Raw genomic sequence first — 20169 nt, forward strand, 5'->3', positions numbered from 1 at the left:
TGGGCAATGTAATGAGACCTCATCTCAATATCAGCAAACCTCATCTCAATATGAATGAATGAATGAATGAATGAAACCAGAGCTATAGCTGTATATTTGGGAATCCTCAGTGTACAGGCAGTTGATGAATGAACATCCAGAAAGACTAGAAGCATGGTATGCAGGGAACCTTGGAGCATACACATATTTAAAAGTTGGGTGGAGGAGAAAAGCCAGTGAGGGAGACTAAGAAAGACGATTATAGAGAGAGGAACCAGAGCTGTTATTGGAGCCAAGGCCTCTTTCTTCAAGGACTGAGAAGGGGAGAATTTGTACTTTGGAGTTTGCACAGATCACAGACATGAAAAAGGAAAGATGATGATGAGTGGAAAATGGGAGGTCAGGACTCTCTTCCCAACCTGATGTGGCGAGAGGCTTTTCTCATGGTTCTGGATGGAACTTTGGCCCTGTTGCAGATGCTCACATGCAACGTTCTGTTCTAATCACTGTTCTGCTGGCAGAGGAGGCTGGAGTGATGAGTGAGCATGGGCTCAGCTTGCATGGGTGCTATGAGCCATAGGTTCTACTCAAGAGAGTCAGTCTAGTAATAAATTATTTTCCTCTCCTTCTTTTGCCATCCTATTTAGTTTGCAGGATGGTTGGTGTTTGTGTGGTCTGAGATTCCTCAGAGGGAACCAAAGCCCTGAGAAACATGTGTAGCACCTGTTGATTTGGGTCTCCACAGTGAGATCCGGGTCTAATACAGTGAGTCCAACCACTTTATCTGAGTTTGGAAATAACTATGAGTTACATAGTTAAGCTGTTTTCAAAAAACACAGAGGATTCTGTACTGCTAGTGCCATTGAGGGGGGCTTTTGCTACCATTTTTTTTCAACTTATTTTTTTGAGATGGAGTCTCACTCTGTCGCCCAGGTTGGAGTGTAAAGGTGTGATCTCAGCTCACAGCAACCTCTGCCTCCCAGGTTCAAGCAATCCTCCTGCCTCAGCCTCCTGAGTAGCTGGGATTACAGGCGCCCGCCACCACGCCTGGCTAATTTTTGTATTTTTAATAGAGGTGGGGTTTCACCATGTTGGCCAGGTGGTCTTGAACTCCTGACCTCAGGTCATCTGCCCGCCTCAGCCTTCCAAAATGCTGGGATTACAGGCATGAGCCGCCACACCGGGCCTTGCTGCCATTTTTAAATACCAAAACCTTTCGTTGCAGTCTTTATCACAGGTGCTGGCACAAAATTCCTGGTACCTCCTCCCTGCTCTAATTCACCAAGTTCTCCTTCCTCTTTTCCAAAGACTACTAACATGGAAGTCTTCCTTAATTAGTTACAGGACTATATCTGCAACTCCTGTGATTTCTTTGCTCAGTGCTCGTGTCACTGTCACCCACTGGTGGGGTGTGCTTTTTGTAAATACCCATTTAAATCTTTACATTTTCAAGTATATAAAACCAGGATTGTAAAATACCATTGTATTTACCAGTTGTAAATAGCCATTTAAGTGGCTATTTACAACTTAAGTTAGTTAAGTTAGGCATTTGTTTAACGCACGTCCTAATCTCTGTCTATGTGTTACTGTCTCAGAGATCATCATCATCTGTGTTTACATTTTTATGCATCATTCTTTATGCAAGTAGTTCTTATTCAGTTTTTTTGATGATGTTAAGCAAAATTCTCTTGCTACCTTACCTCATTACCTTCCTGGGGTATATTTTGCAGACATAAACCACATAATATTTTCTGGTTCTTTCTTGACTAGTAGCTTTTGGTTAACTCTAAGGTTTTTCTGTTTGTTTTTCTCACAGTTGTTTTCTCCCATGTGTACAAATGATAAAGCAAATTATCTCAGGAAGAAGAAAAAAGACATTTGATAGTATATCCAGTAGTTCAACAATAGTGAACAGAGTCTGGCGTCCTCACTTCTGTCATTGGCTGCTTGACCTCACCTAACCTTCCTGTTAGTTTCTGTCTCCTCACTAGAAAATTTATTACTTTCCAGGGATACCAGGAGACCTGGTGTTAATAAAGGGCATAGTGCAGTGTGTGTGGAAGATTTTAGTGTCAGTTCTAGCACAAGCTAGCTAAATGTGTCTCGGGGTACATTAACTTCTCTAGGCCCCAATTTCCTAGGTATTCATTCTTTTTCTAGACAATAGACAGCTGAATTAAAAATCCTTTCTATCGGCCAGGTGCGATGGCTCACACCTGTAATCCCAGCAGTTTGGGAGGCCGAGGCAGGAGGATCACTTGAGCCCCTGAGTTCGAGACCAGCCTAGCAACATAGCAAGACCCTGTCTCTTAAAAAAAAAAAAATCCTTTCTATTCCTAGAACTCTAGGGTAGTGTGAAGTAAGGGTTTTCACAGTTATACTAGGTAAGTTACTACCTGTCGGGTACTTCTCTAATTATGCTGTGCTTATTAACTTATCAAGTCCTCAAATGGCCCTATGAGGAACATACCCTTTATGTTCTATAGATGAGGAAAATGAAGCATAGGATGTTAAACAACTTGCCCAAAGCCACCGAGCTTATAAGGGGAGAAGCCGTCTGCACACCCCAGGCTCCAGATTCCACAGCCTCAACCACCAAACTCTCTTGTCTGTCGTCATATAGAAGGCTGTTCTGTTTTCTCAGTGTAGCCTCCTTAAAGATAAGCCACAATAAACCACAGTGCTTTTGCTATTAGGCAAATTAAGCTTGAGTTCAATCGTATGTTACACTGAATCAAAGTTATATTCGCTGTGCATTTTACGCCAGTAATTCTGGAAACTAAAATGTGCCATGCCAGAAATTTTCTCTGATTTAATTTGCTTACAATCATTTTAAAAATGAGGAGCTGTGATCCACGCTTTTGCCCTAGGTTGGAATATTTTAGAAGTACTTTCAAATATGTATATTTCTGCTGCTGGGATATAAAACCATAAATTCAGGCAGATAGAACAAAAGACCAAAGAGGATGATGTATCTACTGTTTTTGAGATAAAGTTACAACAGTTTACAGAATCACAGCAACCGAGAATAGGAATTCTCAGAGACATACTCCTCCTCCACAGAAGCCTCACATGACCAACACAAGTTTCAGTCCGGTGCAACTTTTTTTTGCAAATGAAAACTTACCCTGGGGTTGTTTGGTGACTCCTAGTCACTTGTGCTTTCTAAAGTTCTCAAAACGAGCATGGGATGACAGTCCAGTTTTATGAAATATAATTTTAGTTCAGAAGAGATGGGATTTTAGAATAGTTAATCTTCATTATATTTGACATAATTACTCTGCACCCTGTGGATGGGGTGGCTTTTCAAAACCCACTTCTGGTGAGGCAGATCAGGGCTCCAGGCCAGCACTCCTCTGGAGATTGGAATGTGAATTTTCATGCTGGGACACAGAGCCAGCTTCCTATTTATTTAGAGCCATTAGGCACCTAAGGAGCCAAACAGAAGTTGTGATGCAAGTTTTGGCTGCAGAGCATGTTAGGGTTGCCTGACGTGTCTAACTAAAACATGATCTGAGAGATTTCTTAAAGCCCTGGTTGATTTAAGCACCATAGTATTCAATAGGGTTTTTTTTAGTCCTTTTAACTCAGTCCTAAGTAAACAGGAGGCAGTGCAAACAATGAGGAAGTTCCCTCTGCATTCCGATGGTGAAGTGGGGTTGGAGTCTGTAGGCAAATGAAGAGTGTGTAGGAGAGCTGTTTCCTTTTGCTCATGGCAGCAGTCTAGAACATGGTGACAGTGAAAGTCATTGGAAGCCATGGGGGCCCCAGTTTTCTTTATGTGACCAAATGTCTTGCAAAGTCCCAGGTGTGTGTGTAGGTGCATGAGTGTGTATGTTTGTTTTCTAAACAGAGGCACACGTGCAAAATAATGTAAAAGGGCAGAGTGAAGTTTGTCCATGTCCCTGTATGAAAGTGCATGGGAAGTGCCTGGGGCATAAGTAAAAGAGACACGGCCCCAGGTCGTGAGAGAAGAGATTGAGGTGCACTCCCAGGCTGCTGTGGGAACAGTGGGTTAGCATGTCCCCGGCTTTAGGATTTGGGGGAGGTTGCTCAGGCTCTGAGGCAGATAGGTTAAGTCTAATTTAACTCTTAATGGTTGGAAGGAAAGAGGAAAGGGCAGTTTAGGAAGGTGAAAAGGCAGGAGTGAAGGTGGCAAGAAAGGATTGGCATGCAGTTTTTTCCTAAATCCTCCTCTGGTTATAAGGAATCAACTGGAAAATTGCAGTGGCAATAGCTGTTAAGAAAAAAAATAGGATTCAATTGATGAAATATTAAACATGCAAGTGGACTGGCATTTTAACCAATCTTTGTAGTATTAAGGGATTAAATAAGTTAATTCTTGGTAATTAGATCCCCAGGGAGAACTTAATTTGCATCTATATATGATAAGTGTTTACTATTAATAATTCAATACAAGTTTTGCTTTGGCCAGTATTGAGCTCGGTCTCAGGCTGGTGATAACAGAGGCTGGATAGAGAGTGATACCATTAGCCTAATTTTGTCATCTGCAAGCAAAGGAATGTTAAAATCTGTTCACTTTGTGGTTTCTAAATGACTTCTAGAAGTATCATGCGTGGAAGAGGGCAGTGTAGTGTAGTAACTTTTGTTCTTATGCAGTCCTTAGAACCTGTCAGGATTATTGGTTATGACACTGTTCCCACAGGGTGGATGACAGGAGCATCTTTATCTTCTTGAGACATATGGGAAACTTAAGAAGGAAGGTAACTAGGCTGTTTGCCAAAGATTACACCTACCTCCAAACAAAAACTGAGGCAGGTATAATTTTAACTATGTTGGAACCTCTGAAGATGTTGGTGTCTTATCCAAATTCATTTGGACTTTTTCTGCATTTCACTCTTTGAGATCTATTGTGTAGACTCTAATTTCTTTGACAGGTATTGTCACATTGGTCTCCACAAAAATTATTATTGAAAGCTGGGCATGGTGGCGCACGTCTGTAATCCCAGCACTTTGGGAGGCTGAGGTGGGTGGATCACACGGTCAAGAGATCGAGACCATCCTGGCCAACATGGTGAAACCTCGTCTCTACTAAAAATACGAAAATTAGCTGGGCTTGGTGGTGCGCACCTATAGTCCCAGCTGCCTGGGAGGCTGAGGCAGGAGAAGAGCTTGAACCTGGGAGGTGGAGGTTGCAATGAGCTGAGATCACGCCACTGCACTCCAGCCTGGTGACAGAGTTAAACTATCCAAAAAAAAATAAAAAATAAAAAATTATTATTGAAATAACTACATTTTTTTTCTTTTTTTCTTTTTCTTTCTTCTTTTTTTTTTTTTTTTTTTTTTTGAGAGAAGGTCTTGCTCTATTGCCCAGCTGAAGTGCAGAGGTGCAATCATGGCTCATTGTAGCCTCAACCTCCTGGGCTCAAGTGATCCTCCCTAGTAGCTGAGACCACAGGTGCACACTTGGTTGTTTTTTTTTTTTAATTTTTTTTGGTAGAGAAGGAGTTTCATTATGTTGCCCAGACTGGTCTCCAATTCCTAGGCTCAAGTGATCTCCCACCTCAGCCTCCCAAATTTCTGAAATTAAAGATGTGAGCCACTGCACTTGCCCTAAATAACTACATTTTTTTGAATGCTGCGATGTGCCTAGCTTTGTGCTAAGCTCTTTGAATGTGTTACCTGATTCAGTCCTTGGGAAAACCCTAGGAAGAAGGGGCCACCTGATTTCTAGATGGGAACCCTGAGGCTTAGCAAGAAAAAGAGAGCCGGTGTGGTAGGGTCAGGACTGGAGCCCGGTTTATACTCCTACTGACAGGATGGGGATGCCTGTTTCACCTCACCCTTGTTAAAAAGGACACTTTAGCAATCCTTTTAAGTATTTGCCAGCTTAAGAGGTAAAAATGTAATTTAGCTTCTGGTTCTTATGCGTCCGTCTTGGGTAGGATTGGACATCTTGGCATGGTTATTGGCTGTTTGCACTTACAGTTTTAGGAATTACCTCTTCACATCCTCTGCCCCATTTTTACTGGATTGTTCATATTTTTTAAAATTGATTTCTGTGTATTATAAATAGTAGTAAACCTTTGTCATGTGTTACAAGTCCTCCCCTCCCTCAGTTTATTTCTTTCAACTTTCTGCTTTGTATTTTTTTTTTTTTTTTTTTTGCCAAACAGAACTTTAAATTTCTTAAATTGCAAATCTGTGAACTTTGGATGCCTTTAGAGTTTATTATCCCTTTAAAAATTTTTTTTAAGAGACAGGGCCTCACTATATTGTCCAGGTGGTGTTGAACTCCTGGACTCAAGCAGTCCTCCTGCCTCAGCCTCCCAAAGTGTTGGTATTACAGACATGAGCCACTGTACCCGGCCAGGTTTTATTATCTTTATCTTATCCTAGGAGTATAATATTTTTCTGTGTTTTCTTATTGTTCTATAATTTCCTTTGTAACAGGTATCTGAGATTATCTTTGAAATCTTCTGTCTCTTCTAGGGTTTAAAATTTTTTAGCAAATTATTCTTTCATGATTTCTTAAATTTCCTTTGTTTCAATGATTAAAGCATTATTGAGGAAATAAGCTATATTTTATTAATCACAAGTCTCTGCATACACTAGAAAAATTGTAGTATAATTATTTGGAAGACATAATGATGTAGTTTTCAGAGTCCTCAGATTAGAAGCCACTGTTTTAAAAGCATGAGGTTAGAAAAGGAATTTTGCACCTATTCCAGGTTAATTTCTACCTATTCCAGGTTAGCAGAGGTGATCCTGTACCAATGGGTTTTGGACAGAGCTCTCATAGTCTGTGCTGTGGGCGATTCCCCCATTCAGTTTGTGAGGTACCAGAATTAAAGGAGAATAATGAGAAATGCTTATAGCCCATAGATAGACGTGAGGTCACAGACAGCCAGACCAGAGCTAGGAGACCATGCTGTTGTCACATACTGCGCTATCAGAATGCTGGGAAACCCTTGGTCTGTGCTACAAGAGATTGGCCCATGATAGCCAGTTATAACAAGGCAGTGGGCATCTCAGGGGTTTGCATAGGTCTAACCTTAAAAAGCCACATGACTGGGTGCGGTGACACACACTTGTAATCCCAGCACTTTGGGAGGCCAAGACAGAAGGATCACTTGAACCTGGGAGTTGGAGACCAGCTCTGGCATCACAGTGAGACCTCCATCTCTATAAAAAAAAATTATTTTTAATTAGCTAGGTATGGTGGTGCATGCCTGTAGTCCCAGCACCTTGGGTTGCTGAGGTAGGAGCATCACTTGGGCCTGAGAGTTCGAGGCTGCAGTAAGCCGTGATTGAGCCACTGCCCTTCAGCTTGGGTGACAGAGTGAGGTCCTGTCTCAAAGTAAAGAGTCCTATTAGGAAGCCATAATGATTTTGGGGGGGATGGTTTAGATCTTGAAGAAAGAAAAAATAATGTGGGGAGTACTTGAACTATCAAACTTTCTCATCTATTAGGTGCGTTAGGTTCCTTACATCTTATTCTTTTTTTCCTTCCTTTTAATATATAGCTACTCTCCAGAGAGACCGGATCTTCAAACATTTTACCAGGAAGCGCCAAAGGGCTATGCGAAGGCGAGTCCACCAGATCAATGGACACAAGTTCATGGCCACGTATCTGAGGCAGCCCACCTACTGCTCTCACTGCAGGGAGTTTATCTGGTAAGGGGTTCCCTGACTTCTGTCCTCCTCAGAGCTTCTGTCTAATAGGCTTCCTGTGGTTATGTATGACTTCAGCAGAATGCATGATTATTTAAGAATTCTTTCGGGATCTGATTTGTGCCTCTTACTCTAATATGTTGACCCAGTAATTTAAATCTCCATTGCAAAAACATCTAAATAATTTACAGATCCAAGTTTTAGATATCATTTCTTTTTAAAATCATCTTGGGAAAGATGCTAATGAATCCTAAACTGGTCCAAAAGCATAAATCAGAGAAAAAGGCTAATAAGTCAATAAACAATCAGTAAACTGGATAATCAGCCCCTAAGGACCAAAGAATAATCAACAGTATTGCTTTAAGAAGGCATGAATCGCATTATGACTTATGGAAATTAATGGTTGCAAGAAAACTAAACACAAAGTAGTCTATGGCCTCTTGGTATGTAGCAGAAGATAATAGCCTTCAGTGATCATATACTATAATCTAATCCCTGGCAATTAGTAGGAACTAAGATAATTCAACATTGAGAAATTCTAGAGATTTGGGGCAGTATCTTACTAGACATACAACTGAAGCTTAAGTCTCAGTCTCAGTGGCAAATGTAAAATAAATTTAAGCAATAGTTATCTTTAGTGATAAATTAAGCATATTTATTTGGAAAGGGAAGAAAGAAAGATACCCTCACACACCCATCTCAGAAGGAGAAAACACAGTTTGGTAGCATGAAAGGAGATCTATATTTTTGTTGTCGACTTTAATTATTTTGTTTAGTGAAGGCAGAAGCCCTTGGATCAGAGCAGTTTCTGAATGTTGATTAATTACTTTGTATTTTGTTTTCTGTGATTATTTTGGATTTTATATCTTCAACAGTCAGAACCCAGGGCTAGTTAGTATTTCTGACATTTTTAATCAAGAAACAACAATTTTGAGATGCTAAACTGGCTATAGATATGAAGCCAACAAATGTGTCATAACATTTATTGTATTTAGGAGAAAAATTGTATTACTTTTTTTTTTGGGAAAAAATTAGCAGCCCTGGCGTCTTTGAGCTCACGTTTCCTCTTTGCATGAGGCTGCACTCGACTTAGCCACAGCCCCACCTCTCTGTGGTTTGCTCACTTGTGACCTAAGGGTGCTTGCCTTTTGCAGTGTATTTCATGTCACACCTTTCTGTTTCTTTTACATGACCTGCCAGGCGCCTGTAGGCATTAGTGGTGATGGCCCCTGACCTGAACTGGCATTCATAATGGAAACTTATTTGATCATTTCACTGACTTTTTTCCACCAAAGAAACATTAGCTGTACTCAACCAGCCTTTAACGCCCCCGCCCCCCACACACCCACACACCCTCACACTCATACTCTCTCACACACACTTAAAATATTGGTGTATATATTAATATATATGGTTAAGAGTATGGACTCTGACATCCAGTCTCATCACCAACTGGGTGTGTGACTTAGTCAAGTTGCGTAGCCTGTCAATGTCTCTTCATTTGCAAAATAGAGACAACAATCTTATTTTACTTGTATAATAAGCTTTCATATAGTACTTAAAGGGCCAGGCACTATTCTGAGCATTTTATATTACAACTTTTAATCTTCATTAGAGACCTATGCAGTAGGGACTGCTATCATTAGTCCCTTTTATGGATGAGGAAACTGTGGCTCAAAGCATCAGGCCATCTGGCTTCAGAGTCTGTGCTCTTAACCATGTTATTTTGTGTGCGGCCTCCCGTGGCTTTTTGTGAGGATTAAATGTATATATCAGCTGCTTGGCTCAGTGCCTGGCACATCCTATGGGCTTAGTTACTGTGGTCTTTGTTAATGAGAATGAGAATACTCCTAATATTACCATCATTACCATCACCCATAGAGTATATTTGGGAGAGACAAAGATGGAAGTGGTGGGCCTGAAGGGCATATTGTGGTGGCAACTCTGCCCACCTGTGGACTCCAGGGGTGATATGGACACAGGGACAAGGGCAGGTCCCCTGGGACAGGCAGCTGTGGTAGACTCATCTGTGCACTTCCACAGTGTATCTGTGTCTGTTTACTTCAGCATCTGAACATCTTTATGTGAGAGAGAATAAGGTTGGAACTCTTCAGGCTGAGGCTTAATCACACGTACAGATGAGGATTTATTGCCACTGAGGACTTAGGAAGTTGCCGTGGAGGTAGGTGGAATGGGAATGGTTTTTACCCACCCATTTGTATCATACGGCACATGCTAATCCAGCACATGGTTTTTTCTTGTGTCTCATAGTAACAAACAGTGGCTCAGAAAGCACATCATCTTTGCTTCTTCCCTGAAATTGTGTTTTTCATAAAGGAGGAGAGGATGAAATTTGTTTTCCTTAAGAACTATAAGAGGGTTATTGCTGAAATACTTGACTGATGGTAGTTTTCTTCTCTTCAACAGGGGAGTGTTTGGGAAACAGGGTTATCAGTGCCAAGGTAAGGAAACATTTTTAAAACCATGTTTCATTTTGTTCCTATGTTAAAAAAAATGATTATACCAAGAGAAAACAGGGTATCTTCCCTTAATATTGTGATAAATAACTCTCTGTAGGTCAAAGGAAACCCCTGTGTAGATACAACTCTTTAGTTTGGTGAGATCTTGGCCATATTTTAGACAATGTAAAGGGGACGTTTTTATTTCTAAAGCCAGGATACCTAATAAAGTTTCATTGTTTAAAGTTTTGTCTCTGCAATAACATGAGAGTACTAAAAGGTAATGTGATTTTGTGGGCATACTCTTAAATTTTGAAGATAAACTTTTGTTTTTTACAATCCTATTGATAATAGATAGGGATGAAAAGTAGCACACTGCTGTTTTCTCTTTTTCCCCGTCCAGGGAACATAAGCTATTATCCAAGTTGTTTTTTGAAATGTTATGATTTAAAAAAAAAAAAGTGAGAAATGTTCAAAGTTAAGCTGTCAGTGATCTTGTAAGTTACTACATGTTACATTTATTTTTCACAATCTAAGATGAAACCAATTTACTAGTGTTTCTAGCATAACTGGAATGAAATACAGTGGCAGGAATGGAAGAAGAGCCCTCAGTCAGGTGGTTTAGCCAGGCCCATCAGGCTTGCCTGTCATTTGGGTCCCCCTTAACCTTTGGCATGAGTATCATCACATAGTTTATATACATGGGACCCGTTTCACTATGTGGATGATTGATAAAATAGCACCACGTATCCTAGAGCAGTAGCCTACATGTGGATAAGAAAATCTCACCTTCTCTTCTGGAAGAGGTGAGGTAAAACATTACTTCCCTTGGATGGACTGAATAAGACATACTCTTGGATCTAATTTTGACTTTACTATGTATGAAAAATTCCATTGAACTTTCAAAGTTAGGAAAAAACAAATATATAATCAATATGACAGCAATAATTGACCTGTATGCTGTTAATCTCAGTCCCAAGTGAGAAGACAGTTCACAAGCCAGAATCGCTGTCACTTCGTGGCATGGGCTTGTGAGCACAGGAATATGCCCTGCAGTCCGTGGCAGCCCATCTTATGCACACCAAGATAAGTTGAGAAGCTCTAGATAAACAAGATTATGGTTTTGAGTTTAAAACATGGAATTTAAGATACATCTCTATTGTTATTTTATTTCTTTTTCTCTTTGGCCTATAGTGCCTGGATATTTGATGGCCTGATTTTCAGTGGGTCACCTGCTATGTAAAGAGCAGGAAAGACTATTAGTTAGGAGACATGCAGACACCGCTTTGGCGATGTCTTCCTAAGGCATATAAAACCAAATGCCTGGTTGGAGAGAGGTATGCCATTCTAACACTGATCAAAAGCAAACTGGCGTAGGTGTTTCAGACACAGCAGACTTCAGAACGAGGAAAATTATCAGGAATAAAGAGGGGACAACAATAAAGGGGTCAGTTTTCCAAGGAGACTTAACATTTTTATTTAAGTTTTGTTTTATTTAAAGACCAGTGTAGTATTACATAACAATTTTTAACATGTGTGTATGTATGTATGTATGTACCTAACAACAGGCATCAAAATACATGAGACAAACTGATAGAATCGCAAGGAGAAATGAACAAATCCACTTCTGTAGTTGGAGACTTCAGTATTCTCAGTAATTGATAGATCAAGCAGGCAGAAAATCAGTAGGGATATAGGTGATATAAACAGCATTATCGCAACTAGGTGAAATTGACATTTATAGAATACTCCATCCAACAACAGCAGTTTTCACATTCTTCTCGGGCTCACAGGGAACACTTACCAACATAGACCACATTCTGGGCTGTAAAACATACCTTACCAAATTTAAAAGAAGAGAAACCATAAACAGTATCTTCTTAGACCACAATGGAATTAAACTAGAAATCAGTAACCGTAAGATAGCTGGAAAACCCCCAAATATTTGAAGGTTAAACATCACATTCTAAGTAACACATGGGTCAAAGAAGAAGACTCAAGAGAACATAAAAAATATTTAGAGTCCAGTGAAAATGAAAATATAACTTATAAAAATATGTGTGATCCAGAAAAAGCAGTGCTCAGATGGGAATGTATATCATTAAATGCATACAGTAGGAAAACAGAGAGATCTAAAACCAAGATTTGAAATTTCCACCTCAGGAAACTAGAGAAGGAAGATAAATTTAAGCCTCAAGCGAGCATAAGAAAAGAAATAATACAATTAGAGCAGAAATCATTGAAGTTGAAAATAGGAAGACAACAGAGAAAACCCATGAAATCAAATGCCGATTCTTTGAAAAGATAACCAGGAAAAAACCAAATACCTCAAAAAATAAAGTCTTTCTGTGTGAAGAATGGTTTTGAGATCCCCTCATATAAAAAGACCAGTTCTCTGGGCACTTTCAATTTGGTTCTCCTGAGAATTGAATCTGATGAAAGCTAGATTTGTTTTAAGGTATAATGCTATTTACTGACATGTCACCTCTCTTTATGCAGTTAATCCTAAAACCTTCCACGTGTCTTGAAAGATCTTAAGATGATGTATATTTTTATACTGCTTCATTGCATGTGTTTATCCTTTGATGACAAGCTCAACTGTCTGCACTAAATCACTTATCTAGACGAGAATGAAAAAAATGTTATTCAGAAAATTCTAAATACTTCAACAGTTGATTAAGCCATTCAGCAAACATTTATTGAATGCCTCCTCTGTTCAAGGCGTCATGCAGGGAATCCTGAGGGTATTACAAGGCTGGGTGGAAGGTTTGAAATGAAGGGGCGGGCTAAGGGTTGTGGGAGATCAGAGGAGGGCAAGTGGTTTCAGTCTAGAAGTGGGGATAGGGGTAGAGTATTTTCATGGAAGAGATATTTTCTGAGTTACATCTTGTCCTAAACTTAAGATTTAGTTAGTTGGTAGGCAAAAAGGATATCCCAGGGAGAGAAAAGGGCATTGATAGTTTGTTGGAAGGGTGCAGATGTGCTCCACGAACAGCAACCCATGTAGTTTTTACTGGAACAAGTAGATCCCATAGAAGAAAGGTGACAGGTAGCTTGGGGCAGCCTCTGGAGGGCCTGGAACCTGGGTGGGAAATTTGAACTTTGTTGATCGGCAGTGAATTACCATGGAAGGTTTTCGATTATGGGGGGGAGGACTAGAGTGTTAGAAGAGTCCTCTGGTGGTGGGTGCAGGATGGAATAAAGTCAGGAAGGAAGAAATAGGTCCAGGACTTGATAATGGATAGTTTGAGCCTGAGCAAAGGTCTGTGTTAGGATGGTGGCAAGGGCAATAGGAAGGATGGGCACACCAGCTGCTGTCATGTGGGCCAGACAAGTACAGTCTTGTTGGCACAGTGCAGCCCTGGTTGACTCTGCTGTAACTGGCTGGACTGTGAGCGTCTGATAAATGTATAATTGCTGGATTTAATTTCCTAGTGTGCACCTGTGTCGTCCATAAACGCTGCCATCATCTAATTGTTACAGCCTGTACTTGCCAAAACAATATTAACAAAGTGGATTCAAAGGTAAGAGGATAGCAGTTTGCTGATTAAGTGTATGTGTGTATTGTGTGTGCTGTGTGCTGCCTTCTCTCTCCCTCCCTCCCTCCTTTCCTCCCCCTCTTTCCTTCTCCCCGTCCCCAAACCTCTGCTTTCCTCCCCTTGCCACTTCCCTTCCACATTCTTTGAGACCAAGGGTTGTATTACAATAGAAATCTCTCTCTCTCTCTCTTTTTTTAAATTATGGCATTTGTATTTCTGTACTTATGTGGCATCATCCCTCCTTTGTGAGGACCCCATTAGTGCTTGGCTGGGTATAAGCTATATGGATTGGTTCTACTCATTTGGAGAGACTTTTGGCAGAGTGAAAGGAGCCCTGAACTTGGCATCTGACAGCCTGGATTTGAATGCTGAATCCAGCCTCTGTTAGCCATCTTCTCTATGAGCTGAGGCAAGGCCTACAATCTCTGTTTTCCTCAGTATTAAAACAGGATCAATGTTTCCCTCACACAGTTTTTGTAAGTTAAACAACATAGAATTGATGTGACATATATGTTAATAACTGTAAATTATGTTTCCTAAGTAAAAAGATTGCTGGCTTTCTCCAGCCTCTTAAGAAATTTCAGGGAAGATGTCTCTCTCTCTCTCTCTCTCTCTCTCTCTGTGTGTGTGTGTGTGTGTGTATGTGTATAAACTTCAACATCATTCTTGCCACTCATACTGCATTCATCTGCAATAGGCATACATTTTAAATTCTAGAGGTAAAAGCAGATGGAGTGTTGCTGACACTTAGCAGTAGATTTGCAGAGGCATTGGAAAAATGACTCTGGAACACAATCGTTCTTTATAGTACACATGTAGGATTGCTAAAGAGTATACCTGCAGGTATAAACCACAGCTTTTCCAAGAAAGAGGCCAGAAAAGTTTCAAGAGGAGTAATGATTGCCCTACTCCTTGTCATGCATGGATCCATTGTTATAGCATCAAACTGTGGTATGGACTTCAAAGTACATGCCTAGCGGAATTATTTGCTGGAAACTGAGATTTAACTCAGATTGTCAGATTGCAAATGCCAGGCAAAGAAAGGCTGGAAGGGCTGAATAAGTAGTTACTTTAATGTCACTTTGGAATAAATTCCTTCTGTGGTTCCATGGCCTCTGAGTCTCTTCTTTTTATTTTCCCCCCGTGACACAATGTCTGGAAGAACTTATAGTGATAGCAAGTATATATAGTGTGTAAAAGACCCATTTAATCCTGAAGTTAAAAGGTTCTGGGAAATAGATGGGGGTGTTAGGGGATTGGCAAGGAGAGAAATATGGCCTGAATATGAAAGATGAAGTGAAAATCTTAATTTTTATTTCTCAAAATGGCAAATGATCTAATGTGTTTCCCACATTTCTGTCTTGTCCTGTTCATTAGAAAATGTGTTTAGTCTGGTTAGTAAGACCTGAGTAATTAATCAGGGCTGAGTACAGTAAAATAATATACCTAGCTCAGGTGTCATAGTGACGCTTTGCATTTGATGGGCTCCTATTACGGTTTTTACAAAAGACGTTGGTATGCCATTTTAGCTCTTGTCCCTTTATTTCCTTTTTTACAGGTTGCAGAACAGAGGTTCGGGATCAACATCCCACACAAGTTCAGCATCCACAACTACAAAGTGCCGACGTTCTGCGATCACTGTGGCTCGCTGCTCTGGGGAATAATGCGGCAAGGACTTCAGTGTAAAAGTGAGATGCTGGGGTGCTGGGCACCCACCTCGTCATGGGAACACTGTGCCCTAAGCTTTCAGAATTCTGTGGGCTCAGAATCTCCTAGAACTGATGGTTTTCGATATGTTGTAAATCAACATCTTAGTCATTTTAAACTTACATGTTTCTTGTCAGGCATGTAAAGAGAACTTCCTCTGATGCCAACATTTTCTAACCATAGGACATTAAGTCAAATGGTATATTCAGTGATCTAGCTCGCTAGCTGACAAATACAGCCTGGACACTGTATTTTAATAGGTGTTTGGAAGAGAAAAAGATGGGATCTTAGTCAGAAATGGAAGATGGTTGAGTCAGGTGAGACACTAAAAAGAAAAAAATAAATAAAAATTTAAAAGAAATGGAAGTTAGGAGGAGGTGAGGAGGTGAGATGGCCAGATGAGAAGGTTGGATTAAGAGTAAGAAATGGCAGAATAGATCTGATGGTCTCACCAGAAATCAGGAATTGAGTTGTCACAGCATAAAAAGAGCTGCCCTGGGTCTTGTGAAAGAGATTGGAGACGGGTAGAATGAAGGAAGATAAAGCCTTGATTGTAAGCTTGCATCTCACCAGCTGTGCCCAGTGGAGTGAGAGTTTGGAGCTTTGGCCCTAGCAAAGGCTCTGAGTGGGTGAGAGCTGATCCCTGTCCTGTTAGGAGTTAGGGAGCTGTCGGCCTTGTGCCATCTTGTATGGAAATGTAATGATCTGACTGCCGTGGGGTGCACCTGAAGCCTTCCTTATCAGACACACCCCAAGTCGCCAGTTGAGGAGAGCAATGATGAGGTAGAATTGGCTTGAGTATAGCCAGACAACTTCCATTGACTGCTTGGTCTTACAGAGCCTGCTTCTGTCAACAAAAAGGGGCCAGTCACTTGTCTTTAAGAAGGGCACATTCTTCTATCTCTGTAGAACACTAATAATTTTTTTCTCATAAAACCAAAACAGTAGCCAGCTCATGGATAACTTGTAGGGCATTGGTCCAGGTGCAGCTTGATGTTAGCGTGATGGTCTCACCTGGGTATGGGTTCCCAGTGGGAAGTCCCTTTCTGCCTTGCATTGTTGCTGATGTGCAGAGCCATGCATGGGGCTCATCTGCATTGTCCTCTTCCCTAGTGGCCTGAGGGTAGCACACCTGCAGCAATCCGGCTCTTGTGATTTTTGCTTTTATGGTCACTTGGTGGTTTTGAAAGGCTTCTGTAGGCTCGTGTGTCTTACACCTGTCTTCCTGAGAGGGGTGGGTTTCCCATGAAGCTTAAGTCTCAGGGCTCCTCCTCTCAAGGGCACCTTCCAAAGCCCTCTACTTGATTTGGTGTTCTTTTTCTTAAAGAAGGCCTCCTAAATTATGTAAATTCAGGCCCCACAAAACCTGGATCTGTGTGTGCCTCCAAGATGGACTGACTCCATAAAACAGGAATGTGTTGCTTGTTGCTTCAGTTTCACCTCCCATCAGCAGGGCCCATGTCAAAAAACTGTCTCAGAATTTATTCCAGCTGACAATGCCTCAGATCCTTATCCTTCATCGTCCCCAGGCAGCTTCCGGTGCCCCAGGAGCTTAGCTTGCTTTGCTCGCCTCTTCAACTGCCATTTGTACTCTGACCTTCAAAAAGTTTTAAAAGTTGCCTTTCCCCACTGTGAAGCAGTTAGAACCACAGGCTGCAAATGCTGAGAACCACAGGCTCACAGGATGCCCATCTCTGTGCTGTGAGGGCTGCCCAACCACAACAATACTCAGAAAGAAAGCTGCAGATAGAGGTTTTTCTTGTAGAAACACCATTTCCATCCTGTTTGAACAGTGATCTACGTGTGGCATTTAAACTGCTACCTTTTATTTCACCGTTGAGAGACAGAAAAAAATACAGTTGGCATGATTCTTTGTTATTTAATTGCCTGTGAATTGCCGCTACGATAAACGTTTTAATCTTAGATCATACTAAGGCAGCCATGACTGTTACATGTGATTTAGATGAATGGGTTTCATCAAATCATGGTGAAAAAAATGTATTTGAAATATATTATTCTTTAGTATGCCTGGCTTTCTGCTTCTGCAGAAAACAAATAGATAAAATGTCAGGAACTGTTACTAGTGTGAGCTTAATTTTATGAGAAAATGATACTGTTCAGCCGGTATAATTCCTCTGTTATAATCTTTCAGGCTATTAAAGTTCTCTGTTGTAGCACATGTTCACTTGGTTCCTTTCTGAACATGGATTCTGTTTTCCTCTTCCCTCTAGTATGTAAAATGAATGTGCACATTCGATGTCAAGCGAACGTGGCCCCTAACTGTGGGGTAAATGCGGTGGAACTCGCCAAGACCCTGGCAGGGATGGGTCTCCAACCCGGAAATATTTCTCCAACCTCGGTGAGACTTTGCTTTTTTTCCAGGTATCATAATTTAGAAGTTGCTCAGATGTGGTGAGCCCAGATGAGAGCATGTGGCCTCATCAAAGTTCCTAATCTTAGCAAATACAATAAACAGACTTATTGCCTTTCTTTCTTTCTTTCTTCTTTCTCTTTCTTTTCTTTCTTTCTCTCTCTCTCTGTCTCTTTCTCCCTTTCTTTTTTTTTTCTCTCTCTCTCCTGTCCTTTCCTTTTTCCTTCCTTCCTCCCTTCCCCTTCCCCTTCCCTTTCCCCTTCCCTTCCTTCGTTCCTTTTTGAGATGGGGTCTTCCTCTGTCACCCAGGCTGGAGTGCAGTGGCACAATTATGGTTCTCTGCAGCCTCAACTGCCTAGGCTCAAGTGATCCTCCTACCTCAGACTCCCAAGTAGCTGGGACTGCAGGTGTGTGCCACTATGTCAGGGTAATTTTTTGTTTTTTTGTAGAAATGGAGTCTCACTTTGTTGCGCAGGCTGGTCTCAAACTCCTGGGCTCAAGCGATCCTCTCGCTTTGGCCTCCCAAAATGTTGGGATTACACAGGTGTGAGCCACTGTGTCTGGCTGAAATAGCATTTTTAATAGCAATTTGTTTCACAGATAAGATTGTGTGTACAGTTATATGACCAGAAATAATGAGCATGGGCAACGAGTAATAAACAGAAAGCAAAAGAAGGACTTTTTTCCTTTCTTTTCCTTTTTTTTTTCTTTTTTCTATTTATTTTTTGAGACAGAGTCTCGCTTTGTCGCCGAGCCTGGAGTGCAGTGATATTGGCTCACTGCAACCACCACCTCTCAGGTTCAAGCAATTCTCCTGCCTCAGCCTCCCGAGTAGCTGGAATTACAGGTGCCCACTACCGCGCCCGGCTAATTTTTGTATTTTTAGTAAAGACGGAGTTTCTCCATGTTGGCCAGGCTGGTCTCGAACTTCTGATCTCAAGTGGTTTGCCCACCTTGGCTTCCCAAAGTGCTGGAATTAGAGGCATGAGCTGCCACGCCCAGCCTTTCTTTTCTGTTTTAAAATCAGCTTCCTGTCACTGTGGTCTGGTGAAAGCCTAAAACCCAGGATCCTGGGTTATGCTTTTGGCTGGGGACCAGGCAGGACAGGTGACCAGTAACTATGGGCATCAGTGTCCTCACCTCTAAAGCGGTTCAACTTGAAGATCTCAGAGGTTCTGCACAGCCCTGGAGTCCAGCAGTTCTGCAGTTTTGGTTTATGGATTGTGAATTTCTCATTCACATTCAGCAAGAGACAGGAGTCTCTCCCTCTGGACTCTCGGGAGTGAGTGGAGTTGTGTCAGTTGCAGTGCATATGTTTTTGTCAGCACTCTCCCTGAATGACCTCCATCTGCTGTCATCCAGTCCAGCCTTGGCTGCTTCCCAAGCCCATGTCTTACTGTTGCCTTCCTGGTCAGCGTCTAGAGATGGGAAATAGCCACGGCTGTAAGATCTGAACGGTGTAGCTTGGTGTCCAGTTCAGGAAAATTATCGACTTAACTAATTAATCTCTGGGTACTGAGGAAGGGAAGTGCAATTACTGTGAGATTCTTGATAATCCTGAAAATGTCAGCACCAACCACCTCATTTCCTTTTTACTGAAAGACTCCTGCCTAGTAGGTCAGGGACTTTCATTGACAATTTTTTTTTTTTTTTTTTTTTTGAGATGGAGTCTCGCTGTGTCGCCCAGGCTGGAGTGCAGTGGCACAATCTCAGCTCACTGCAAGCTCTGCCTCCCGGGTTCACTCCATTCTCCTGCCTCAGCCTCCCGAGTAGCTGGGACTACAGGCGCCCGCCACCACGCCCGGCTAATTTTTTGTATTTTTTTTTTAGTAGAGATGGGGTTTCACCGTGTTACCCAGGATGGTCTCAATCTCCTGACCTCGTGATCCACCCGCCTCGGCCTCCCAACGTGCTGGGATTACAGGCTTGAGCCACCACGCCTGGCCTATTGACAATTTATTGAATTGCCACTACGATAAACGTTTTAATCTTTATATTAGATCATACTAAGTCAGCAATGACTGTTACATGTGATTTAGACGAATTGGTTTCATCAAATCATGGTGAAAAAATGTATTTGAAATCTATTATGTAAAAAAATGTATTTGAAATCCGGTCTGTCTGTCTTGTGGGTAGGCAGGCAGGATGCCAATATTGTGCGGGGATTGCTAATGCATGGGGCAGTTATCCCTGAAGAGCAGAGATTAAAGATATCAGCCTGAACTAGGGCTTCTAAGATACAGTGGGAATAAGATAAGAATAGGAATAAAGATCATGCAGCACGATCTTTAGGAATGGACAGTGCACTTGTCATTTGAATCAGGTATCCTTAATCCATGATATCCGGTGCCTGGCTGGATGTTAGACTTTTGATCTGTTGTCTAGTGGTAGCTTATCTTATAAATGTCTCAAGGTGGGCCAGCTGCAAAAGTCACCTTGCCTTTAGGTAGCAACATCCTCAGGTACTCAGTAGGATGGA

The 20169-nt window shown here is 41.4% G+C and overlaps 1 protein-coding gene across 1 annotated transcript in view; it reads left to right on the top strand.

The window, feature by feature from the left end:
• The window catches only part of PRKCH (protein kinase C eta), a 228126-nt gene that overhangs the window by 113951 nt on the left and 94006 nt on the right, over positions 1 to 20169 (top strand). The window contains exons 3-7 of the mRNA XM_024231718.3: positions 7467 to 7617; positions 10042 to 10076; positions 13509 to 13597; positions 15171 to 15300; positions 17551 to 17678. Of these exons, the coding sequence (XP_024087486.2) occupies positions 7467 to 7617; positions 10042 to 10076; positions 13509 to 13597; positions 15171 to 15300; positions 17551 to 17678 (533 nt within the window). The remainder of the gene's footprint in view (positions 1 to 7466; positions 7618 to 10041; positions 10077 to 13508; positions 13598 to 15170; positions 15301 to 17550; positions 17679 to 20169) is intronic.

Source organism: Pongo abelii, chromosome 15, assembly GCF_028885655.2.
Source record: "Pongo abelii isolate AG06213 chromosome 15, NHGRI_mPonAbe1-v2.0_pri, whole genome shotgun sequence".
NCBI lineage: Eukaryota > Metazoa > Chordata > Mammalia > Primates > Hominidae > Pongo > Pongo abelii.